At 35.3% G+C, this 24,008-nt stretch overlaps 1 protein-coding gene across 8 annotated transcripts in view; it reads right to left on the bottom strand.

Moving 5' to 3' along the window:
- LOC128871847 (chloride channel protein 2) overlaps nucleotides 1-24,008 on the bottom strand; it is a 158,969-nt gene that overhangs the window by 48,958 nt on the left and 86,003 nt on the right. For 5 of the 8 annotated variants that reach the window (XM_054113953.1, XM_054113951.1, XM_054113952.1 and 2 more), the window contains one exon: nucleotides 23,673-23,993. The exons of the other annotated variants lie outside the window; for them this stretch is intronic. In XM_054113953.1, coding sequence (XP_053969928.1) covers nucleotides 23,673-23,909 — 237 coding nt within the window. In that variant the 5' untranslated portion in view covers nucleotides 23,910-23,993. The remainder of the gene's footprint in view (nucleotides 1-23,672; nucleotides 23,994-24,008) is intronic. 8 annotated transcript variants of the gene reach the window in all.

Below are 24,008 nucleotides of genomic sequence, written 5' to 3'. Positions count from 1 at the left end.
AATACCTTTACTAAAATTTATATTATTGTATATTAAGTATAACTTTGTTTGAATATTTAATATTTTTATTTTTATTCAAGGAATTTGCCTACATAAAATCTGCCCATGGATATGTGGTCGCTCAACGAGCGCTGGGTGAGAACACTGATATGAAAATTTCTTCTGGACTCGGGTGAATCGGATGCGGACAAGTATGCTTGTAGGTTTATCAAAACCACAACTCCCATTAATGGTGAAGGTCCCAACAAGTCGAGCCGTTTCTACGGTAGTTGTTTGTGGCGTGGCGAGGCCGAATTATTTCGGCATAATCTTATCAACTGATCTGCAAACGCGACGGTAAGGCTTAAGCATGGTACAAAGTTCGCGTTTTACGTTAAATGGCTGTCAAAATCCATACAAATTGTATGGCTGTGAAATGTTGCTAGCAACATTGATTGTTAAATGAGAAGAAACGTCAAATTTATGGGCATCGCCCTGGAACATATTGGTAAGAAAAGTGTTTTTAAAAATATTAACAAACATATATTGACACAAAAAAATATGTTATAAAGAACATACATATATTTATACTCTTTGCGAACTTAGGCACATCACTCGAAAACGAATTGTCAGTTTTCGCTCAATTTTAAATGTAATTGGGGAGCTAAAACAATTTAAAATGAATTTACGTCTAAACATTCATTGATTTCAGTATCAGGAGAAATCGTTCTTACCCATGATTGATTTTTTTTTAAGTTAGCCAGCATTATAAGGTCTTTCACTAGAGAATATAAAAATTGTATGTAAAAAGTAAAGTAATTGAAATAAATAAATAAAATAATTAAAGTAATCCACTAGCATTATTCGGAGCTTATTAGGTTTCTTGTAGCGGTAAAAGCTGGAGGATTCATTCTCAGGGGTAGAGATGAGGTAAAAGATTTCGGTAGTACTTGCGCTCACCTTTCAACTATTTGTACATTTACAATTTTACAAGCTTTTGGGGCGTAGAATAATTACATTTTTATAAAAACATTTTTGATATCCGATTTAATCGAATGATATTACAAAACCAAAACAGACAATGGAAATGAGAGTGTGAGACTAAATATGCAAATACATAAAAAAGCTAAAAGTATCTCTCAGCCTCTTTGGCTTATTGTATTTTTATCATGACCATGACTACTCACTCACAATCTCTCATTTTCCTAAGCAGAGATACGTCAGCAACGTTGAGTGTCTGTCACTCACTTTTCTTTCTTTTGAAGGTTACATTCGCATTTATTCACAAACGAAATAAAACATAACAAGAAGGCGACTTTCTCTTACTCACTTCATATTTTTATATTTTGTTTTGTCCCCTATATTATTTTTCATTTTCTGTTAAACTTGCTTATTTATTGCCAGCTAGACTTGGTGCTAGACTAAAAAGCTATTTTTGAACACATAAAATGTTGGCAATATTCATCGTTTTCATGGTAAACTTCGTGCTTGCTGTGTGCCAATGGCGACTTGAACAACAAAAACAAAAAGCCAAAAATTCAAAATAAAATTTATTTCACAGTAGTGGACAGATAAAGGAAACCACCTGTGAAGAAGGGTGCAGTTTATAAGAGAAAATGTATATACCATTTTCTTAAGCAATAAAACATGAGTCAGTCGTTTTGACTTGATGTCATGAAAAGTTATTAGGGTATTGTTATTACTATTCCCGCCTCTTTTAACTAATCCCCTCTCGCTCGAAATATGCTAAGGTCAATAACTTCTTCAATTCTCGAAACCGCTGCTAAATGCGATGTAAGGAGTCTCTACTGCAAACTCAAAATGATGTCTTTGAACTGATCTTTTTAAAAACAATATATGGGTCAAGCTTTTAGTCAAAAGTAAGTTAACGAAACACTCAGATAATATAAAAACAGTATTACTTGCTTAAAATAAAATATTTTTCCCAATTAAGACAACCGATAAATACATGGTTTTATTTACCAGATCGCTTAATTAAATTTAAGCCCAACGGTAAGTTTATGATTCTTAATCTAATTTAATTGATTGTTAGCCGGTTAGGTGAGCTCGTTTGTTGGATGTTCCTGTAATTATACTGTTGGTAACCTTTATCTACTCCAATTTGTGATTGGCAGTTAGTACTCAGCAGAGAAGGTTTCTAAGGCTCACATAAAATATTTTTGCTTTAATTCCAACTTTTCGAAAAGTAAATATCAAAATTTATAAATAACAAGTCTAATACCTATTAAGTCTCGCTAGCGGCGAATCGCACTCGACAACTTTGTTGTTGCTTTCGCATGCAAATTTCTCGTCAAGTTAATCGAGCATAGAAAAGCGAGCGGGGAAATGGCGAATAGAAGAGGACTATTCTTACCATACTGAGGGAAGAATTTCCCCTCACGGTTGGTAGGTATTTAGAATAAATTTTGGTAGCTTTGTTGTAAAATGTTCGTTTTCTTTTATCAGCAGGCCCGTCGAGAGGGGGGGGATCGGGTACTTTTTCCCCCGGGCCCGGAGTTTTCAGAGGGGCCCGGACTCGAGATTATTCGTATTTATATGAATTAGACATCATTTGAAAAGGCCCGCATTTGCAATTTTCCCCCGGGGCCCGGATATGCTCTCTACGACCCTGTTTATCAGTATATTCATACGATTGCGTATTCTTTTCTCAAACTCGTTTACTCTGACCAGTCGAATATATGAAATTTTCTACCCTCTACAAAAAATTAAATTGAGCGTTGTTCAGCAGACGTTTGTGTATTGTGCAAAAATTCATTAAATTAGTTGCACGAAAGAGAAGCGAGCGGAAAATAATACCAATTAAAAAAGCGAATGGAGACTACCGTCCAATTGCAATATTACCGTTCTTATCTAAAGTTCTTGAGCGTACTATGCATCGCCAAATAAACACGTTTCTGAATTACAACGCCTTGGTGAACACATTGCAGTCGGGGTTTAGATGTAATAGGAGCTGCATTACAGTACACCTAAAAGTGTCTGACGATATAAGGCTCAACATTGACCAAAAGTATGTGACTTTTCTAACTCTAATTGACCATTCCAAGGCATTTGACTTCGTAGACCATAAACTCTTAATCTTGAAGCTTAAAAACTTATTTATCTTTTCAACGTCGGCTTTGACTCAAGTAGAAACGTATCTTAGTGACACCGATTACAAGCAGTATGTGGTAATAATACCATATCAAACTTTCTACCTGTAACCAGAGGTGTACCTCAAGGCTCTATCCTTGGCCCTCTTTTATTTGTCTTGTACATTAACGATTTGTTCGGTGTGATTAAATATAGTGATGCCCATGTATATGCTGATGACGTTCAATTATATGTTAGTTGTAAGTCCCAATGTATCGTTTTATACAAAAAATATATCAAGCTCGATGGCTATCAGAAGTCAAACTAAATGACGCTGTGATTAAATATGTGGATAATGTTAAAAATTTAGGGGTTACATTTAATAGAACTTTGACATGGAGCAACCACATCTTTACTGTCATAGGCAAAGTTTATGGTATGCTCTGAAATTTATGGACAACTCAATATATTACACCAGTAAACATTTGACTACTACTAGCCAAAACGTATTTGTTACCAACGTTACTGTATGGTTGTGAGTTATACGAGTATACTCCTTGTGATAGTGTGTGTCGTAATAACCTTAATGTTTTGTATAACAACATTGCAAGATACGTGTACTGTAAAAAATGTTATGACCATATTTCTGTTTCTGCGAAAAAAATTGCTCCCGTATCCTTTTACGCCTTGCTTAGGTTTAAATGTTTATTTTTACTCCAGAAGATCATAAACACTCAGGAGCCCAGATACATCAAAGATCGACTTATGTTTTCAAAGTCCTGCCGTTCGTTAAACTTAGTCCCGATGAAATACAGTTGTTTGGTGACTGAACGTCAATACTTTGTGTTCTCTGTCCGTCTTTGGAATACCTTACCTTACAAAATTAAACGTATAAAAGAAAGCTCGTGTTTCAAAAACAAATTGCTTCGCTACCTTGCCGAAAATTGCTGAATGTACTCAAATGGTTCCACATTATTTAAATCTCTTCCAATTAATCCCTACTCCTACTACTACTATTTTAACCTTACTTTCCTTTTTTAATACTCTCTACAACTTATACTTCTTTACTACTATCTGTAATTTTAATTTTAATTTTAATTTTGATTTTACTGTTAATCCTTTTATGTAAACTATTCTTAAGGTCAATCATTGTAAAAATACCCTATGGTTGTATGTTTGACTTTAATAATAATGAATAAAATAAAATAAATAAAACTTGAACTGTTCCTAAACATGGAAATAAATTTTTCTAACTGAATATAATCAGCATATATGTATATGTTTTTACCCTTGTTTGCTCCGTTCTGGAGCATATGGCCTCGACAAGACTGTTCCATCGTACACGGTTCTGGGCTGTTGTTTTTGCGCCGTCCCATGTGATGTCGGCACCAACGACCTTCTCTAAGTATTCTGACCGACTGACCGCGATATCTGCTCCCTTGGGGGTTCCAGTCCAGTGCTATAAGTGGTTTTCTAAGCGTGTGACCTGTCCACCCCAACTTTCTACGTTTGATTTGCCATAAGATGGTTTCCTCATTCGTTGATCACCACAGCGCGTGCTGATGGTGTTCGACCAGAATGTTCTGGCTATATATTCGAAGTTTAGAACACCTAGAGATTTGCGAACTCGCCCATATCATATGCATTTGCCCGAACACCGCCCTTGCTTTTTTTTTGTTTTTGCATTTCAGCTTGATCTTGATGCCACCGCTAAGGAGGGAAAATACCGCGTTATACGAGGGACATGAAATGTCGATTCCATGACAGTCGGAATTTTATATTCGGCCAAAGACTGCCACTCCAGCAGCATTCCCCGTACATGTATGGGTAAAGTTCATGCTGCTGCAACAACAGGAACATAAAACCGTGTAATATGAAATTGCGTTACAAAAGTACCGCGTTGTATCAGAAATGACTGTATTATTACAGTTAAAGCCATTAATGAGCTTTTTATGGATCCCACGCACATTCACTAAAATAACGTAGATTTTGTTAGGCTTAACGCACTACGTAATTTTATTTTGGTGTTTATGCTCGAAAAATATTATACCCTCATATTACCGAAATGTAAGCTCTTTGAAAACAACGCGGATATTCTTAAGAGTGCCCTGGAAACCCATTTCTTCTAAAAACCCGGTTTATCCGTGACTTCGATTTGACACATTTCGCCAAGGGATTTTGATCTACACCAACATAAGGTACAGCTGAACTAGGAACATAAACTTAATGGCCATAGGCCGATTGGATACTGTGGTTGATCAAAAAATTTCGCAATAATTTGTTTATTCTTTGATTTATTTATTTATTTATAAATTTTATTGTATCTTTAGCGACGATACCAATTTTTCAACAAATTGATGAATGGGCGAATGGATATTTATAAGTGTGTATATATGAACTAGCGAAAGTATCGGAGTCGGGATGATACTGATCCACATAAAATTAACTCGTATAGAGTTATATTAAAATATCGATCGTAGCGTCGCTATGTACATATTAACTTAAAAAATTATTGGAATTCCACTATGAAACTTTCTATCATTGAAAATATAAGAAAAAAATCTGAACAAAAATATAAAACTTTTTCAAAAAAAAAAAAATTTTTAAAAAATTAAAAAGAGCCGCAGATATTTGAATTTGAACAACACACAACAATACACCGATACAATAATGTTCACCATCTTTTTACCAAAACTTTCAACATTGAATAACACTGTGCGACAGTGATTTTATACTTTTATGGAGACCTAGTACAACTTGTAGGTATAGTAAAACTAACAAAAATGGTATAGGAGAAATTTCCAATACACCCCCAAAATCTCATTTTATGGCCATAAAACCGTTTTTCAATAGGTTGATGTGAAGAATCACTTCAAACTTCGCCAATTTCCATCCGATTTCGAATTTGTTTTTTTAGTTCAAAAGAACAAAAACAAGCCTTTTTGACAGTGTGTTGACAATTTTTCTGAAATGACAACTGACAAGACTGTAGACGGAAGAATTTGGATTTTTTTTATTTTATCTCTATTTTTTCAACTTTGACATAAGTTTTACGATATTATCCGATATTGAGGATTTTTTTTAGTACACCACTGTTATAGTAAATTTAATTTTGCGTCGAATGAGCTATATTTGACTGTAATTGAATTAAAATTAATAGAGTTGTGTGATTTTTAAGAATTTTTTTTTTTACTAATTTGGTATGTAGGCATCGAAGCATGAAAATGATAACAAGTGTCATTATAAACACATAATATTTATTGGAGTATTGTGCAGTGCAGCACTGTACGGTATGGTACGGTGTGGTACGGTGCAGTACACAACGGAACTGGTTCCAAACTTAAAAATGCATTGGAAACGGCCCTTTGGAGTTTAGTATGGTACGGTACATTTGTCATTCTCTTCATCAGTTTTGAATACTTCTCTGTAAGAAATTCGATCATCATCATTCATCTGAAGTCGTCATCAACTAAATTCCATTGTTTAAATCGAGAAACGAGCGTTTCAGATTGTCTTCCCGATAGAAGTAAATCACGAGAAAGATCCTGAAAATCTGAATTTGATATAATGTGTCGTTCTGAGGGCTTAGAACCAGACGGAAAGTACTCTTCATCATCAGGTTTATTGTTATCAGTTTGATCATCATCAGCAATGAGTTGAACTTCCTTCAGTTCCTGCAGTTGAGTCAATCATATCGTCCAAGACTACGGGGTTCTTAACAGTTGCAACATCAGCATACTTTATGTGCGTTCGAGCTTTATAATGATGACCGTTTACGTCCGTTTTATAAAAATAACAATCATCTGGTTTATGATAAGGCTGATGATGCCACATCATCGGAGAATATTGAGAAATTCGACTTTTCTGGCAACGTTTTGATTTATATCTCTTGAATTTCAATGAAACAAACAATAAAACTTTGACGTTTTAATAAGGTTAAATTATAATAACAAACTTATTTTGTTAATCAATGTACAGTGTGAACTTTGGTACACTTGGAAGCTTTTTCATATTTCTATTGAAAAAAAAAAGTGTGATAAAATGTCAGATATTTTCGTAAGTTTTAACCAGTTCTGTTGTATGCAGTACAGTACATATATACTCCAATAAATATTACGTATCTGTAATAACGCATCAAAACACGTCCTTATTCCCATTTAGCGTAAGTTATACCTACATACCAAATTAGTAAAAAAAAAAATAAAATCTTAAAACTCACACAACTCTATTAATTTTAATTCAATTACAGTCAAATATAGCTCATTCGACGCAAAATTAAATTTACTATAACAGTAGAGTACTAAAAAAATCCTCAATATCGGATAATATCGTAACAATTATGTCAAAGTTGAAAAAATAGAGAAAAAATAGAAAACATTCCAAATACTTCCGCCTACAGTCTCGTCAGCTGTCATTTCAGAAAAATTGTCAACACACTGTCAAAAAGGCTTGTTTTTGTTCTTTCGAACTAAAAAAACAAATTCGAAATCGGATGGAATTGGCGAAGTTAGGAGTGATTATTCACATCAACCTACTGAAAAACGGTTTTATGGCCATAAAATGAGATTTTGGGGGTGTATTGGAAATTTCTCCTATACCATTTTGTTTAGTTTTTCTATAGCCATAATTTTTTTTTGTCACTCAGTGTAATTCTAAAAATTTTTAAATTTCTTTAATTTCAATTAAATTTTCAGTTTACTTGTTATTATGCACAAACAAAAAAAAACAATTTTCATAAAATTTAAAACCATGCCCATTATACTGGATTACTTTGGACATTTTTTCCAAAACCGAATGTGGCATTGCAAAACCTCCAAAGACGGATGCTTTCTCGTTGGGAAACAAATTTGTCTGGCCTTAGCTAAATGTTGTACATCGATCCAGTGTAATGTATTCACATTGGCCCAACGAATAACACATGAGTCACCGAGATTGTGCAAGTGAACGCCTTTGGTAAGGTCTATGCGGATAAAGCTCAAACAATTGGTGACCTCAAAGTTAACCTAAGAAATAAAGTTAATTCGGGCATAAAAATACTACAAAGCCCAAACTTAGATCTCCCATATACACCAATGCCACAAACTGTTATTACAAAACAAAAAAATTGTGGGTATCTCAATCAAAACCGGTTTTATTTATGTATATTAAAAAATCGTTTATTTCTTTTGAAAGGCCTCTTAATTAAAAAATTTACAAGTGCGGCCGATTTGTATTGCTACTCTCGACCATTTGAAGAAAGGGAAATCCTTATCTTCTCAGTTGTCTAGCCAACCCTTCGACACGCTTAGCAAGCAAAGAAACCAAGTATTGAATAAATAAATAACTCTAGCGGTCTGGCAATAACCGTTGCGAAGCGCCGATGGACCACTTTCAAAAGCAAAACAAACCATATATTACATAATGAAATGAAATGAGATGCACTGCAATAAAATCCAAAACGTATTCATAATTGTATGAATAAATGCAATGGAAAAACAATAACAAAGAAATTAACATTAAGTATACAAAAGGCGCAATTAGCGCAAAATTCAATGTAGTGAACGTAAATAAAACGTGGTTGACGCGGAGCGGTATCAAGTGAACTCTTATAGCAACATGCTGTAAGTAGTTTTGAAAACTCAATTTTATTGAAGACATTGCCTTTAAAAAAACGCATTAAATACATTTAAAAAGCAAGATTATTTACTTGCGGCGCAATTAAACTTTTTATTGTTAAGGACATTTTATCCTTAGCTTTGCTTTCGAAAAGTTTCGATACTGCGGCTAACTTGATATAGGCTTATTTTTATTCCCACTCTTAGAAATCGGATTAATATAGATACGTAATTTTCCAACCATCAATGAATACATGAGATGCTCGCGGTATACTATAATATCAGAAAGACGTCGCAATAGAAGAATTAATTGAGTATAATTCTTTAATAAAACCGCTGAGAACCCATAAATATTAAATTTTGCTGTCTATTTCAGTTTATAAATCCCATTAAGTACACCATCAGATGGCAAAATAAGAGAGCCGAAGCTAAAAGTAGAATTTCATTTTAGCTCAAAACCAGATGCCTTCACCAGAAAACATTTTTTAATTAATTTGTTTCGCTTAATAACATACCAAAAAGGTTTGGGACTCATTTTAAAGCTAGATTCAACGCCAATAATGTAATTTTTGTAGCAAAATGTATCTGGACATCGAGCATCTAGAAATTTAAAAAAAATTGTTTTTTGTTTTTTTGATATTTCGAAAGTATAGTATCTTAAAAATATACTGTGATATTTTCATACGGAAATTCCTAGTATTATTTGTAGCTTCTACAGCTCATTAACTAGGTAGAGAGCGGTCCGCATGCTCCTGTAACTCAAATTTTCAACTGATTTATCTCGAAACGACTATTTTTTTGGTTTTTGTGTTTCAGATAAATAGAAGAGCCAAAATGGACAACACCATCCAGGTCCAATTTTTCGAGAGGGTACATTTTTTTTTTCATTTTTGTATGTAAAAGAAGTTAAATAAAAAGCCTAAAAAATTAAAATATCGTTTTTCATTTTTTTATGGTAAAAAAAAATTCCAGAAAATACCCTAAGTTTTCGAGCTCCCGGGACCCCTTAAACCGTAGAGCTCCTCCTCTTGCACATCTAGTTTGGACTGTATATACATATTTCCGGTAGATATTTTAAAGTTAGAACCGAAAAATTCATACGAGTACTCATGGGAATCAGAAGTAAGCCAATTCTCAACTAAAACAAAAAAATCGTCATCAAGTTGAAAGCTAAAGGTTCGCACGAACTCAGATTTAATGCGAAGGCCAGTTGTACATATTTTGAAAATACACCTTCAAATCACTACCACTATCAACCTAATCATTTATTATTATGCGATTAATTGTTGATTCCCTTATTTTGAAAAAAACGTCGAACGTTTTAAACTGTTTTAAAGGCAGTGCTGCTAACTTTTGATTTCAAAAAGTTAAAAAAAAAAGTATTCTATTATACCAAATGCACTGAACTTTTTCTTAAATCAATTAAGACCTTTTTTATAACATTTTGTATTTAACGCAAATAAAAAGTACTAATAAATAATAAATTATTCGGCTTATTTGACATGCACATTGTCATTGACTTAACCTTTTTTTACTTTGTTTTTCCATCAAAAATTTCTATCTTGAAAATTGTAAATTTTAAGCACTCCATTTTTATGTAAACATGCCCTTGGGGCAACCGATCATAGGGAAATTCGCTTTGCATTACTTGCAAGAGATACCCCACTAAAAAAAAACTCGCAAAAGGTTCACCTCTAAACTTTTACCCTGAATTACTAGGTGCGGTGGCACCTGCAGTAATGAAAACAAAAAGAAGTATTAGATTTTTAATGTTCCGCTACTCATAGAGCTATTCACCTCATTAGTAAAGAGATTATATCGATCTCTGAACACAGAGACGACAATCTTTTGCTACTGTTAAAATACAAAAAAATTGCACAAAAATGTCTAGCAACAACGCTGTTACATAGAGTATCCCCTGTTAAGTTTTCGCTTCGTAATTTCTAGCAAAGAAACATATACTCATCAACCATTATCTTATCATGATTGGAGACGAAGAAATAGTCTGTGAATTAAGTAGCCAGGACGTTATTTCTGTTTATAAATTTAGCAAAATGATTAACCGCACGTCGGAGAGGGGTTATTCTCTTATTCTTTACACGTACAAACTACCTAATAAAATATTGGCATCCTGCTTAGGCGAGAGAATATGTACCTAATCCCAAGCGATACAAATTGTTCCAACTATCATACTTGACTACACCTCTAAATGGGGGAAAAATTGTTTTAAGTGCTCACTTCCTCCATATCAACCAGATGAATGCACTGGCATTATGTCTGCCAACTGCTCAGAGCAACAGCCCTCATCGTGCAGTGAGTGCAAAAAATTTAAACAAACCAAGGATATCGGAGCCATCAAAACAAGAAACAAGTGTTCCACGATGGAGGCTAGAAACATTTCCCGCACTCAAATTGCTTTTCCGCAGTTAACACCTAAACGTTTAACGCCATTGCTCTTTCGTTATCAGAGCTTCCACCTACTCCTACTATACAAAGTACTTCTACTGAAAAACAATAACAAACGAAAACAAGAATAACGACAAATCATTGCATGAGAAACCAAATAATAGTCCAAGTACAGCTCTTTCCTTCACAGAAACTTCAGGTTCTACTATTACAAAAAATACCTCTATTTCAATAACAGGAATCAACACAGACGGCCGCCGTAGCCGAATGGGTTGGTGCGTGACTACTATTGGGGAGCACGTAGGTTCGAATCTCCGTGCATCAAACAGCAAAATGATTGAAAAAGTTTTTTCTAATAGCCTTCGCAACTCGGCAGGCAATGGCAAACCTCCGAGTGTATAAGTATTTCTGCCATGAAAAAGCTCCTCATAAAAAACAATTTGCTGTTCGGAGTCGGCTTAAAACTGTAGGTCCCTCCATTGGTGTAACGACATCAAGACGCACGCCAAAATTGGAGCTCGGCCAAACACCTAACTGAAGTGTAGGCGCTAATTATTTATTTATTTAAATCAACAAAGACAAGAACAATATACAAATATTGAATACTAACCAAAAACAAGTATCCAGACCAGCAAGTCTTTAACGACCAAACTCACCTTTTTCTAAGCAGCTGCTTAACCAATAAACATATAGCAAAGAAAGTAATTATCTTGAAAATTCATTCAGAAGCTTAAGCGACATACTACTACCTCCTAAAGAATACAATATATATTAGGGCGGGTCGATTTAAAAATCGCTCATTGCTCTGTGAAAATCGTATTCTAGGGATCAAAATAAGAAACTTTGCCGAAGGAACCATACCTCTAAAACGAATTCTGATGTCCCCCAATTTGGGTCGAACGAAAAATCCCACTTTGACCCATTTAGAGTGCTCCAATCGAGTCCAAATGTATGACCAACCCCCACTAACTTTGGACGGCCGATCCACCCATGCCAGTGGCACACCCCCTGGAACTCCCCATACAATAATTTCAAAATATCACCATTTTTGGCTTTTACATGAGAAAAGAAACTAAAAAGTTCGACCCAAATTGGGGAACATCAGAATTCGTTTTAGAGGTATGGTTCCTTCGGCAAAGTTTCTTATTTTGATCCCTAGAATATGATTTTCACAGAGCAATGGGCGATTTTTTTGCCTCCCCACAAATCGACCCGGCCTAATATATATATATACATATATATATATATATAATTGGCGCGTACACCCTTTATTGGGTGTTTGGCCGAGCTCCTTCTCCTATTTGTGGTGTGCGTCTTGATGTTGTTCCACAAATGGAGGGACCTACAGTTTCAAGCAGAACGGCAGATATTTTTATGAGGAGCTTTTTCATGACAGAAATACCCTCGGAGGTTTGTCATTGCCTGCCGAGGGGTAACCGGCAATTGAATTAAGAAACTTTTAAGAAACACCAACACAATCAGTTATAGCAGTTTCAATAGTACCACTTTTTCTCCACCTCCACCTTTGAACAAAATTTTCTCTTTAACTCAAAAGTCAAACGTGTCAAAAGACTCTTCTGACAAATGATGTTCACAATAAATTCCGATTACTTAATATTATAGCAATGAAGTACTCGTATGAACGGCTTTTTTAATAACTATAATTAACTTCTGTTGTTAAGTTCAAAACATAAGTCTGATCTTGTAGCACTATAGTACAAGAAACACACTACACTACATACATTGAACATTATCGCTTTTGAAGTAAGGATTAAGATTATTTGCACTGCGATATCGATTTATTTGCCTCCTGCACCAATTCAGATCAATTTTGATTCCACTTCCTGAAACACTTATCATTGTGGAGATGTAAATTCCTGAAGCCCCTTCTAGGGCTCTTCTGTTCAAAATAAGAGGGGTCTAGCCATTAGGGAAGTGATTTGTCCTCTAGACTTAACAGTTTTAACACCGATCACTACCCAGTAGCTTTTCTCCTAAATTGTGGCAAAACAAAAACAAAACGTGGTGAAAAAATATAGAAACAAATAGTTTCCTCATCAAAATATGCTCACAGCTTAAATGATGTAGTGCATTTTATATTTTCTCTGAGAATGCAATAACGGTGAAATGTATTTTCAATGTTTAGCTTAGCGTCTTAAGTCATTCTCAAAAATTTTTTGTAAAGAAAATTTGAAAAAATTTAAATTTTTTAAAATGGGAAAACGGACCTCACTTGAAAAAAGGGAAGACGTTATTCTTTATTATAAAGAGGGCAAAAGCCAACGAAAAATTGCAGAAATTGTTGCTATAAAATCCCCAACTGTCCAGCACATTATAGAAAGGTTTCGTCACGAAAACAGGATAGAAGGTAATGATTAAATAAAATATGTTATTTAACAATAAAAAATATAAGATTTTTTTCTATAATGGAAATACCATAAAATATATAGGGTGTGCCATGTAAAATTTGCTTTGTGAATCGGCTATAAAAAAAAATAATCAATATTTTTTCAAACTTTTTATTTTATTTTGAAGATTTAACATTTTCATTTATACAATAAATAAAAATAATACCGTTCAAATGACTGCCACGACTGGCTTTACAGTAGGCCATTCGATCAACCCAATTTTTAAGCACTTTTTCGATTGTTTGGGCTCCAATTTCATGAATGTCAATTTCGATTTCGTGTTTTAAAGCATCAATCGTCTCTGAATGGTTCGCATAGCATTTGTCCTTAACGGCTTCCCACAAAAAATGGTTCAACGGGCTTAAATCACAGCTCCGAGGCGGCCAATTGATATCGGAATTTCGGCTGATTATTCGGTTTTCAAAAACGGTAGCCAAAAGTTCGAGTGTAACTTTGGCAGTGTGACAAGTTGCACCGTCCTGTTGAAACCAAATGTCGTCCATGTCATCCTCTTCAATTTTTGGAAACAACTCGTTGAGCATGTCACGGTAACGCTCGCCATTTACTGTAACCGCGGTTCCTCGCTCATTTTCGAAAAAAATGGCCCGATGATGCCGCCAGACCAAAAACCGCACCAAACAGTGACTCGTTGTGGATGCATTTGCTTTTCTACAGTAACGTGTGGATTTTCTGAGCCCCAAATTCGACAATTTTGCTTATTGACGTAAAAGAAGAAGAAGACTTAACACTTTGGAAATAGGTTTTCAATATTTCCCATTTTTGTTCAAGCGTATAGCGTCCCATTTCGTAAATGTCAAACCTTTAAGTAAATTATGAACACATTTGACATGTCATTTGTGTTACCATTCTCAAAAAAATAGGTGGTTCAAAAAGCAAACGCTATATGGCCCACCCTGTACATATTTCACATAGATTGTGCTTATTTTTATTATATGTAATATAGGTGAATACGGGTGATATAAGGCTACTGGGCAATCGCGCACTAAATATGATACTAACCTCAATGGTGGTGTGGAAACTAAAGCTTCCCAATTTTTGTTTAAAAAATACCCATTCCATGTTTCTTCCGTGTGTCAGTACTGACGAATGTTATAAAAACTGCACATTTTTCAGCGCTCTCACGAGAAAAAGAGTTTCGCATCTAGTCATCCATGATTGTAACGAACTGAGAAACTTCGCGAGCCGAATGGCAACAACACCGAGCGAATCAGATACCGAAACAAAAACATGAACTCGAAACAGAAACAGCCAAAAGATACGAGTTTACAAATCTTCAAATTACGATAGCTATTAAGCACGTGTACCTTTATAGTGTCGCAGAATTTGAGCATGATCTGTCAATTAGTTAGTTTTTTCTCACTGGATGTTTTCATTCTGGATAAAAATATCGAGCAAAAAATTTGTCTTAAAGTTTGTGTTTTGAACGGGATTTCGTGTGCCTTTTGCAAATGGCCGAGAAGTCGTGGAACATTTGGTACGATTTGGTCGCCCATCAATGTCTTCAACGGATGAAAATGTCGACAAAGTAAAGGAAATGGTGCTGCAAAACCATCATTTAAATTTGAGGGAGGTAGCTCGTGACCTTAGCGTGTCTCACGAATCAATTCGCAACAATTTACACCATTAATTCGGCATGAGATGCGTGGCTGCTGTACTTGTTGCAAGAGAGTTGAATTTCTTTCAAAAAATTAATCGGTAGAAGGTGGCTGAAGACATTCTTGAGCAAGTGAATTCGGGCCCAACGTTTATCCAAGGTATATGAGTTTCACATGCAAACCAGTCAACAGGCGGCTGAATGGCGCTATTCACATGAGTCTAAACCCAAAAAACCACGCAAAGTCGATCAAAATTTAAAGTCATGCTACTCGTTTTCTTTGATTCGCATGGTGTTGTGCACTAGAAATTCGCTCCAAATGGTTGGTAGGAATAACTAAAGAATATTATTTGAAAGTTATGCGACGTTTGAAATAGAATGTGCGTAGGAAACGGCCAATTTGTGGAAAGAAAACTCATGGATCTTGTACCATGATAACGCAGCGTCTTACAAGGCTCATATTGTGAACACTTTTTTGACCAAAACTTCGAAAAATATCATCGAAAAACCACCGTATTCACCGGATTTAGCTCCCTGCGACTCTTTCCTTTTCCCAAAACTTAAATTGCCATTCCGCGGACGCCGCTTTGAGTCAATAGAGGCCATTAAGAAAAATTCGCTGAAGGAGCTGAAGCAGATCTCTTCAAAGCTATTTAAAAGGTGCTTTGATGACTGGACAAAATAAATTTTGCGTTCTATTGAACAATTCCCGGTACTTTTTAAACAGAATGTATATAAGCAGAGATGCATGTCCATAGGGTAGTCAGTCGTAAGTTAAACGTGAGAAAGAGTAAACGAAAAATAATAAAGTGATGTATTAAAGCTATCAAGTAGTGTTGCCATTAATTTGTGACTTTTATTTTGCAACCCAGTGATCAAACTCAGTGGAATTATTGTGTTTTTATAGTAACAAATTCGTAGCAATATTTACGTTTTTTATTGCTAGCAAGTATTATTGTAAATTAAAGAATATACTTTTGGTCAATGAAGTAGAAATAAAGCAGGGGCGTAACAATTTCATGTGCTCACGTCCAATTTGGATTGATTTTGGAAAGTTTTGCTTTCTCAAGTATTAACTTTGTAAGCCGGTAATAAAATGTGTGATAAGAAATCAATTTAAAGGCAGCTATTGATATTCATAGTACGGCTTAAAATACAAATTTTAACAGGCTTTAACTATATAAAGGAAAATTCTCATAGAAGCATACAAATTTATACTTAATCCAATTAGCTTGTTTTATTGGGTTATCCAGCTCAGTGTCCTGATCAATCTTCACGGAAACATTTTTACGGGTGTTGGCAGCACTGATATAAAGCTTACATACATATGTATATATACGAGAAGTTCTTCACAACATCTGCTCACATGACTTGCGTGTGAAAGCAACAACAAAGTTATCCCACAAAACTCGCTGCTCGCTATTTGATTATACCTCTTAAAACTGGTATAACTCACTATTTCGAATGCTGCCAAGTATATTTTCTGATATTGGGCAAAATTTCATTATAATAATAGTTCACACAGTGAGACTTTTGTTGCTTTAACTTCCCGAATTCTTATTAGATCTTGCAACTGTTCGTTTTTAGTTTAAAGTCAATAATAACATTGAGAAAAACGACGACACAAGCGGTATTGACAGAGCACGAGCATCCCAAGTAACGCGTTGAAGCAACAAACATTTTCCAACCAAACGTAATGACAGCTCTTTTCTAGTGCTACTAACATATTTTTTGTTTATACCAGTTGTTTCATCTATTCGCTACTTGCTAACGCTTGGCGAATCGAAGAGGCATAGCATTGGAGACGAAACATTAATAAACTTTGAACTAAAAATCTATACATAGCTTTTCAAGAGCTAATCAATTTAAATGATATACATTTTCCACAACAATTTATGCCTAATGACGTAACATCAAAAGCTTACTGTGATTAAGATATTAAGATTGAAGTCTACATCTAGGAAAGGCTTAGCAGCTGCAGCATCGGTTTATTTAGTTGCACCTACAGGGTTATCCACGTTGGAGATGTCAAATTAATATAAGACATGACGGTGTGAGATGGGCACTGACGACATAGTCATAGTATATAAAGGTGAACTCGAAGAGACTTTATGTAATAGAATTAATTAAGGGGTTATACACCTTATGTTGGACTAAAAAATCGAAAATTTTTTATGGCATATTCTAAAAGTGCATCATCTTAAAAATAGAAATTCAAAAAATAATAAAGATCGGAGCACTAGAACGAAAGTTACAGACCGTGGAAGTGCGCGACCTTTCTTGGAACGAGGAGTGCACGCAAAACTTTAGACGCGGTTATCTCGAAGTCGTGCTTTTTGAAAATTACCGTCACGGTGATCATTATTTATCAAAAACTATTTGACCAGTTACAACCTCGTGAATCTGAAAGATTCACTTTTTATAAATATTTGCATAGTTCGCTGGAATAAATTTTTTTTTTTAATTTTTCAACCCCTCAAAAATTGTTTTTTTGCTGCAAAGCGGTTTTCATATCGAGAAAATTTTTTTTTTAGTAAATAAACCGTTTAGACTCACTAAAAACATTTTTCTACAATAACCATTTAATTTTTTAGATGTTTCTTCCGTGTGTCAGTAATGACGAATGTTATAAAAACTGCACATTTTTCAGCGCTCTCACGAGAAAAAGAGTTTCGCATCTAGTCATCCATGATTGTAACGAACTGAGAAACTTCGCGAGCCGAATGGCAACAACACCGAGCGAATCAGATACCGAAACAAAAACATGAACTCGAAACAGAAACAGCCAAAAGATACGAGTTTACAAATCTTCAAATTACGATAGCTATTAAGCACGTGTACCTTTATAGTGTCGCAGAATTTGAGCATGATCTGTCAATTAGTTAGTTTTTTCTCACTGGATGTTTTCATTCTGGATAAAAATATCGAGCAAAAAATTTGTCTTAAAGTTTGTGTTTTGAACGGGATTTCGTGTGCCTTTTGCAAATGGCCGAGAAGTCGTGGAACATTTGGTACGATTAATTTTTCAACCCCTCAAAAATTGTTTTTTTGCTGCAAAGCGGTTTTCATATCGAGAAAATTTTTTTTTTGGGTAAATAAACCGTTTAGACTCACTAAAAACATTTTTCTACAATAATCATTTAATTTTTTAGATTTCAGTTGAGCTGCTCATGCGCTACCGTGATCACTTCAAGCCTCTTCTAAAAAATGGCTTTTCGGTATGATATGTATATACCTCATTTGAATAAAAGTTCTAAAACATATTTAAAAAAAATTATGACAATCGTCCATATTTTCGGGCTCAGGTATATAACCCCTTAATATCAATTAGTGCGAACACCAACTAAAAGGTGGTGTGTTAAGGCGGGGCTGGACATAAATCTAGCAAAAACGACCATTGTAATATTCAGAAGGAAATATAAACTCATAAATGAAGATCTACGTAGAATCTCTTGCCAACAAGTGCTACTTTGGACTAAGTAGGCAACTGAGCAGTAAAGTCCTCTCTCGACGAACAAAACTAACACTCTACAAGACTCTCATCATGCCCGTCCTAACGTATGGCGCAGAAGCGTGGACGATGACAACATCCGATGAAGCGACGCTTGGAGTGTTCGAGAGAAAGATTCTGCGTAAGATTTTTGGACCCTTGCACGTTGGCAACGGCGAATATCGCAGACGATGGAACGATGAGCTGTATGAGCTTTACGACGACATAGACATAGCGCAGCGAATAAAGATCCTGCGGCTACGTTGGCTGGGTCATGTCGTCCGAATGGATACAAACGCTCCGGCTTTGAAAGTATTTGATGCGGTACCAGCTGGTGGTAACAGAGGAAGAGGGCGGCCTCCTCTGCGTTGGAAAGATCAGGTGGAGAAGGACTTGGCTTCACTTGGTGTGTCCAACTGGCACCGGTTAGCACGAGAAAGAAACGACTGGCGCGCTTTGTTAAACTCGGCCAAAATCGCGTAAGCGGTTATAGCGCCAATTAAGAAGAAGAAGAAAGAAAATAGTGTTCTGGAAGAATAGTACGGCGAAGCAATCAGTAATAAACACAGGTTACAAAGAGCAGCGTGTGTATACATATCAGGAGGTTAGAGGTATTGAAGTTCTTCTAGAACTCACACCTCTTTACATTCATAGTCAACCCCAAGCTAGGAGGGCTGAAGTTCAGTTTTATCAAAGACTTCAAAACCGAACTTCGCAATAAAAAACTCAAGAGTTATCTAAATCCTACCAGGCAAACCGAAACATGCTAACATGGCACACGGACAGATACATCCCCATTTAAGCGACAAGGTAGTTTAACTTACTAGATCCAATGTCGCGTGTTTTAAAGCATTATACTCATTTTATTTTTTTTTATCACTCTTATTGTTATTTAGTTAATAGTAATGAGAAAAGTTTCAGGGGGAAAGGCGAAAAAAAACATTTTATTGTGGAAGTTGCTCCCGCAAACCAGGCATAATATACATATCCAAGACGAAGTGTTTCTCAATGTACCATCCCTTAAAAGAATATGTATAGATGTAAATTATATTGGAATTAACCTAAATATTTATATTCATATTAAAATATAAATATTTTATTTTCTATATTAGATTTAAAATGTTTAGTTCACAGTTTGTTGTCACACAAAAACTAGCTTCTACTTGGAGGGAAATAAGCTTGAAATGCTTTCGGACCGCTAAGGGTTAAATAATTGCATTGAATTAAGTAAGATAGTTTGAGAATCATGACAGAAACTCCAACAGGGTATTTCAGATTAAATTATCACCTTATTAACCTGGGAATATGCTCTAATGGAACTTGTAGATTCTGCAGGAAGATCAAATCACCAAACATCTGCAGGCATCGAGCCCAGCACTGACACATAAGCGGGACAAATACTAAAATTAGGCACTTATCTAATGAACATCTACTGCCAAGAAATTGCTAAAAAAGTGTCTATCTGCTCCTCCACCGGTGTGGGTAGTACTGGCCTTGAAAAAGTAGGGATACGTTCCGTAATTTTCTAAAATCGCATAAAACGAAAATAACGAGTTAAAATTAACTAAAACCGAAATAAATTCATATAAGAACTTAAAACAAACTTGTATTCAAACTTAATTCATTTTGTTTTATTTAAAAGTAATATAGTTCTAAATTTTGTAATCATTACACCGCGTTATACACATTCTGTCCTATGAACCAAATATAGGCTGTGTTCGTAAATGCAACATGACGCGCAAACTACAATTGCATAACAAACAGAACGTTCAGAAATGCCAATATGGCAGCACTGCAATAATCAAGCGTTCAAAAAGACAACAATTCTATCAGTTGTCACTCATTATTTCTATCAAAAAATTGTTTACTGCATTTACTGCATTTAACTACGATGTCTGATGAAAAGTAAGTGCAAAATTGTTTTATTTTAATTTTTGTATTGAAATTTAGTTAAATTATGTTAATAATAATTGTATAAATTATTATTTTTAAATTTTTAGTGAAAATCTCAGTAATGCGGAGACACAGTTATTGCTGAGAGTACGGTTAAATATGGAGGACGAGTTTAAGTCGGGTAGAAGGAAAAAAAATGTATTGTGGAAGAAAGTTGAGACCGAAGTTAAAAATGTAAATCCCAATATAAGACTGGGCAGCACCACAGCGCAGAGAAAATTCTTAAATCTCTTGGTAACGTACAAGCGCATTAAGAAAAGAAATAATTCTTCCGGTAGAGAAGCTACATCCTGGAGGTATTTTGAGGACTTCGACGAAGTTTATGGTACAAGGCACTCAATGACTCCTCCAACAGCAAATTTTCAAGCCTCTTTGAATTTGGTAATGTCAAGGTCGTCCACATCTACAAGGGAAATAAGTAATGAGTCGCCAAATTCTCCACCGACTACCACTGAAACGGCCGCCAGTACTCGAACGACTTCGAATAACGAGCCACAACAACAGCAGCAGCCACCAGATTCTCCACCGACTAGTAGTCAGAGAGCCACTCGTCCTCGAGCGACGTCTAACAAAGACATTTTCAAGTTTTTGGAAGCAGACGCGGTTAAAGAAGAAGCTCGACATAAGGAGGTCATGGCTTTGGAGAGGGAAAAGCTGTCGCTAGAAAAAGAAAGAATAAAAGCTCTACTAGACATGAAATCGGTGTTGGCAGATTATTTAAAAAAATAGTGTTAATATAAATAGATAAGTAGTTGGCCTGTGGTAGAGAAATGAAATGTACATTTTTATTTTTTATATGTGTAAGAAGCTCGCCATATTTTTTTTTTTATTGAAACTAGGTTAAGTTAAATAAATGTTTTTCTTTTAAATGAAAACAATAAAAATTAAAATGAAGTTCATCAGAAAAAGTAATCAAAAAATTATTCAAATAAATGAAGGTGAGCTAAAGTAAATTTTTTATGATGAAAACAGAGTGGTAAAATAGTTTCTTCTATCAATTCCATTGATATCATCTGAATCAACACGGCGAATAGGGGCATCTTGAATTCCTCCGATTTCATTGTTGGTTTCCATATCGGCATGTGTTATTGTATCGTTAATATGTTCAAAATAACCTCCCCTATTTATGATAAAATTGTGCAAGATAGCGCAAGCGAATATCACATTAGATGTGGCTTTAATGCTCGAAGCTTCAATATAATTTAAAATTTTAAACTTTTTCTTAAAAATCCCAAAAGCTTGTTCTATAAATACTCGCGTTGAGCTTAAACGGGCATTGAAAGTCTTCTGTTCCCTACTGAGATGCCCATTGTCTCTGTGAGGTATCATTAGAAATTGCGATATGGGGTACGCAGAGTCCCCCAATATAACAGCACTTGGTGCCAGCTGTAACTCGCCAGATGTTATTGCTTGAAATATTGGGCTATCCAATAAACACATCTAGGGAACGATATTGGCTGTTGCATATAGCCTGGAAGATAATAAATTAAAGTGATAAAAACAATGAGGTGGAAGCATGTAAATCAAACCTGCATGGATACCGAGTGGTTTCCTTTGCGATCATAATAACTAATCGCATCTACACTAGGGGTAGGTATGTTAAAATGCGTTCCATCTAAACATCCTATAACAAAAGGAAAGAGGCTTTCTCTGCTATTTTCAAAATTTGTCATGACCTCTTGCTGACGGTCAACAGATGACCATTCTATTTCGCTTTTAAGATTACAAATGGCTTGGATTGTTTTGTTAAATACACGGTGTGATGTTCCTTTTGCAATGTTGAAGCGATCCGAAAGCTGTCGGAACGTCACCCTGCTATTGCATAGCTTCCATAATGTCATGTACAGACAGTTCTCTAACGAATGACCATCACGGCCAAGCCTTGCAGTTACCCAGTGTGGAGTCAAAGCCTTTTCCAAAGCCTAATTAAAGTCAAACTATAAATTATTAATTTTCATAAAACTTATAAAACCTTACTTTAAAAGTGGCCCAATTCATTCTGAAATGGGAATAGAAACGACTCGGGAAACGACTTTATTGTTTTAATAAACGATTCGTTTTTAGGTATTTTTCTTTTTAAAGACAAACATTTGTACCTAAACATTTTTCTCTTTGACTTCAATAGCCTTCTTTTTCTTAAATTTAAAGAAAATCTATCATTTCTTTGCTCACAAATTTCGTCTAGTGTTAGATTCAGCAAAATTTCCATTTTAGTATCATACTCGTTCAAAAATGCAAACAAACGTATTTGCAAATTGTCAAAAATTGTATAAGAAGTATCGAATGTCAAACTTGCAGTGTTGCCACTGATGCTTATGCTGCAAGTCATGTTGCATTTAGGAACACAGCCATACTTTTTTGGAAAGGGGATAGAAAATAAAAATACACATGTATCGGCGATTTTCATGTACACGTCACAATTTTTTTTTTGTATTTCATAACTTTAAACGAGCAATTCTTGTATGCATATCTGTATAGCCACACGATCTCAGGATGAGCTTAATGGATTTGAATGAAATTGGGCACACAGATAGTGTATCACATTTCTAGACTTTTCACCTAAGTGTTGCCACTGACAATGTTTCACAGGGTTGCCACCTGTTCGAAATTAAAAAAAAAATTGCATGAGATATGCCGATGTGGGCTGATAGTGGTTTGCACCGTTTGCGAAGTTGTTACAAATCACCTTCACCATCAGAAGGGAATGTCTCCGCAATAGATACATATCTGCGGTAAAGGCGATGGATTAATGGATGAATGAAAGAAAACTGAGGTAAGCTTTTAACGTCCGACGATTTTTGGAGAATGTCTATATGCAGGCTTCACAAACAAGCCTATTTGTATGTTTGTTCAAGAGATTTTGGATGAAATACAAACCGCACAACTTTAAAATCGCATAAAAATAATCCCCATAAAACAGACCTTACAGTACACGTAAAGAGCTTAAATTAATGTGATTGATGATATGCTTTTAATTAAAAAAAAAATCGTTCTTTATGACCTGTACCCTTGAAAACGTTCGGTTCGGCTTCAAAAACCGAAGTTCGGTCGTTTTGTACTAAGTAATATGAAATATACTTAAACAAAGATAAAATTTTTCGTCAAGCCTTTCCTACTTTTCGCACACACACACTTACATAATAGAACGCCTCGATTTCAACATCAATCTGATTCTTCTGCTGTCCACCGCTTTCGTAACTATCCGCGCTAGCTTTACGCTGAGACTTCCGGCGCAACGATGAGCGTCTCTTAATCGCCTCTCGTTGCTCCTCCTTTTGTTCTTCACGCTTGCGATAATCATCGCGATTGATCAGCAACTCCGGCTCAAAGGCATACTCGCGGATATATTCATCGTCGACATCCGAATCGAACATGTGGTGAGGGAGGCGCGTGCGCTGCCAAGTGGTCAAGCACAACGATACCGCACACAGCAATATCAACAAATGGTAATAAGTGAACTGGGGAAGTAAGCA

This window comes from Anastrepha ludens, chromosome 2 (genome assembly GCF_028408465.1).
Source record: "Anastrepha ludens isolate Willacy chromosome 2, idAnaLude1.1, whole genome shotgun sequence".
Lineage (NCBI taxonomy): Eukaryota > Metazoa > Arthropoda > Insecta > Diptera > Tephritidae > Anastrepha > Anastrepha ludens.
This window is presented reverse-complemented; position numbering and strand designations above follow the sequence as displayed.